Raw genomic sequence first — 3,029 nt, forward strand, 5'->3', positions numbered from 1 at the left:
GCTGTCTTTTCTAATGTAGGAATCAGGATGCAATATTAAACGTCAACACCAACTGTAGAATGTTTACTCCAAGAGACTCTAATCCGGATATAGAAATTAGAACGTGATCACCTCTGCGGACTGCGGTGTTGGTGCAGGCGGAACAGATGCCGGATCCATGAGTCTATATTCTTTTAAGCAGATCTCTCAATCATCAATACAAAAAACTACTACTATTACTGCTTGGCCGGCATTCACAGAGCACTCAGAATTTACATTAACAACCTTTTTATGAAACCAAAACCAATACTCAAGATTTGACCAATTACAAGTGGCTTTTACGAAGACACTCCCCATCAATCAAGAGGCAGTCAAATGCAACCAAAAAACAATGAATTTCACAAAATTAAGTCGACAGCTCTAAACCTCTGTTTTCTGGAAACAATAGGGTTCATGTAGTGTTTTTAGTTCACGAGATTCAACCCTACGACTCAATCCTAAACGGATAATTATGGGATAATCTATGACTAAAATAATCTCACAACTGAATCCCAATCCCAGATTGTATCTTGGTATTATTTTATCTCACCACCTAAATTAACATGGATTTTAGACAGTAAATACAAATAAAAGAGTGAAATGGCAATTCAAATTACAACACCGTGAATTCATCTACATATCGCACGAGCGAGGCATATAATTTGGTGTCGACTAAAAGTAAAACAGTAAGGATAGTATAAGATATTGAATTACTTAGGCGCGAACTTGTAGGACGCATAAGAAAGCGTCCCGTGCGTCCAGCTATGGTGGATGAGCTCCCCCGTAGTGTTCTCCCCAGCGGCGCCCATGGCCACGTGCAGCGGGTAGAAATGGTCCGGCCACGGATGCGCCATTTTAGCATTGGGCGCCTTCTCCTCGTACTTATTGAGGTCCTCGTACCTCCCCTCCGCCAGCGCCTCCTTCACCCAGCTGTCGAATTCCTCCGCCCACTTATCCACCGTCTTCCTCCCGTCGCGCTTCATATCCCTCAGATTGTGCGTGGCCGAGCCGGATCCCACGATCATGACGCCCTCGTCCTTGAGCGGCCGCAGCGCCTGCCCCATGCGGTAGTGGTGCGCGCCGTCCTTGTTGGTCTGGACTGACAGCTGGACGACCGGGATGTCGGCTTCCGGGTACATCAGCATCAGCGGGACCCACGCGCCGTGGTCCAGCCCCCGCTTCTTGTCCACGTGGACCGTCTCGAAACCGGATTTCTGCAGGAGGCCCTTCACCCGGTTGGCCAGATCGGGCGAACCGGGGGCCGGGTACTTGAGCCGGTACATCTGCTCGGGGAAGTTGTAAAAGTCGTAGATCGTGTCGCTCGCCCCGGACACGGCGTTGACCGCGGGCTCCGAGGTCTCCCAGTGGCCCGAGATTATCAGGATCGCCTTGGGTTTGGTGGGGAAGCATTTCTGTTGGAAGGATTTGAGGAAATGGCGGGCCGGGAGGGAGTCGTCGATTGAGAGGGTCGGGGAGCCATGGGAGATGTAGAAGGTTTCTGGAATCGCTGCCGCCATCGTCAATCGGTGATCGATTTGGATTGTAATTGAGAAAATGAGGGAGATGAATATGCAGAAGAAGAGGGATCCGATTGCGTATATAAAGAAGATATTTTTTGCGTGCATTCCGTGGGGCTGATTTAGAATTTAAAACCTACCCTTCTCTCACCAACAGATCAGAATTCCATTATTAACCACCGTGGGTAGCTGGGGCTTACGTATGCAATGATTCAGCATTTTTATTAAGGAATTCAGTAATGCTAATAATTAAAATGTGTTCATATTCAATTTTTAAATTTGAATGTTATTTAATTTTTAAGTAATAAAATATGAAGTGTAATTATGATTATGAAAACAAGAAAAATAATAGTAGTACAAGTTTATAGGATTTTGATTATTCAATTTTTAAAAAGTTTCTTTTTCTTAGATTTACAATTATTTATTTAAGTATTTAAAAACATAATTTCTAGTATCATTTTATACAATTAATAGTAATTGATATTAATATTATTAAATAATATATAAAATTATAAATTATAGTACCTAATTATAATTATAATCATCATATTTTGTTATTATTTATTATTGTTATTTCTATTTGGAAACATAATCCTCAATAACAACTTTCTTGATAAACAAACGAGTTATTATATTTATATTAACAAACTTTTTAAATTATTGTCCATATTAAAAATCTCAACTTCCATTTTTATTTAACTAGTATCACACGACCCATTTTATTTTTTCTATACTTATTTGCTTTTGTGAAATAATTTTATAAAATTATAAACAAAAAATATTCTACATCCACTTACTTTGGAATATATTTCTCCAATTGCATACCACAACATTTTATCACTAATTTATATATTAAATGTATAATTTATTCAATAAATTTCAAAGTTTGCAAATTTAAATACATTAAACACACTATATGTAATATGCAATTTATTTAAGTTATGCCTTAAATCCATTGTTCATAAAAATTATATAAAAAAATATTTTAACAAAATAACCTCATTAATTTCTCTAAGCAATTCATATCAATAATCTCATTACTTACCAATCAATTCCATTAATTAGAAAATATGTAGGGGTTGGCAACAGAAGGTGCATCAAATAAATTACATAATAATCATAATAATTAGATCTATTTAGCAGATTATTTAGACAAATTCTATTCGTGTAATTATCACATGTATCATGTTCATAACTTGAATTAAACATGCTTTAAGTATAATCGAAACCTAAAACATACTTTTCTACGGAGTAGGAATAATACCTTGTTGATTCTCCAAAAATCAACGATGGCTAGCGATTTCTTCACATGATGCGTCAAGTACTAGACCACGGATCTTCTGGCTGGTTCCCGAACTGTATTCCGATATCTGATGGAACCGGCAGCGGAAGCGGTGTTGAACTTGATTATCATAATTTTACAATTATTAATCACACCAATAAATCACATAATAATCAGATCTATTTAGCAGATTATTTAGACAAAATCTATTC

At 37.8% G+C, this 3,029-nt stretch overlaps 1 protein-coding gene across 1 annotated transcript; it reads right to left on the reverse strand.

The window, feature by feature from the left end:
• Positions 1-524: 524 nt before the first annotated feature.
• On the reverse strand, positions 525-1,665 carry LOC125190096 (4,5-DOPA dioxygenase extradiol-like). Its single transcript, XM_048087292.2, has one exon. It carries the CDS (start codon positions 1,641-1,643, stop codon positions 729-731), a length of 915 nt encoding a protein of 304 aa, XP_047943249.1. The 5' UTR covers positions 1,644-1,665; the 3' UTR covers positions 525-728.
• Between the last annotated feature and the right edge of the window lie 1,364 nt (positions 1,666-3,029).

This window comes from Salvia hispanica, chromosome 5, assembly GCF_029641045.1.
Source record: "Salvia hispanica isolate PSC_SH4W2 chromosome 5, Shi_PSC_v1, whole genome shotgun sequence".
Classification (NCBI taxonomy): domain Eukaryota; kingdom Viridiplantae; phylum Streptophyta; class Magnoliopsida; order Lamiales; family Lamiaceae; genus Salvia; species Salvia hispanica.

Excerpts from the sequence above, each read along its gene's own strand:
- LOC125190096 (XM_048087292.2), bottom strand. The coding sequence starts at position 1,643 with ATGCACGCAAAAAATATCTTCTTTATATACGCAATCGGATCCCTCTTC.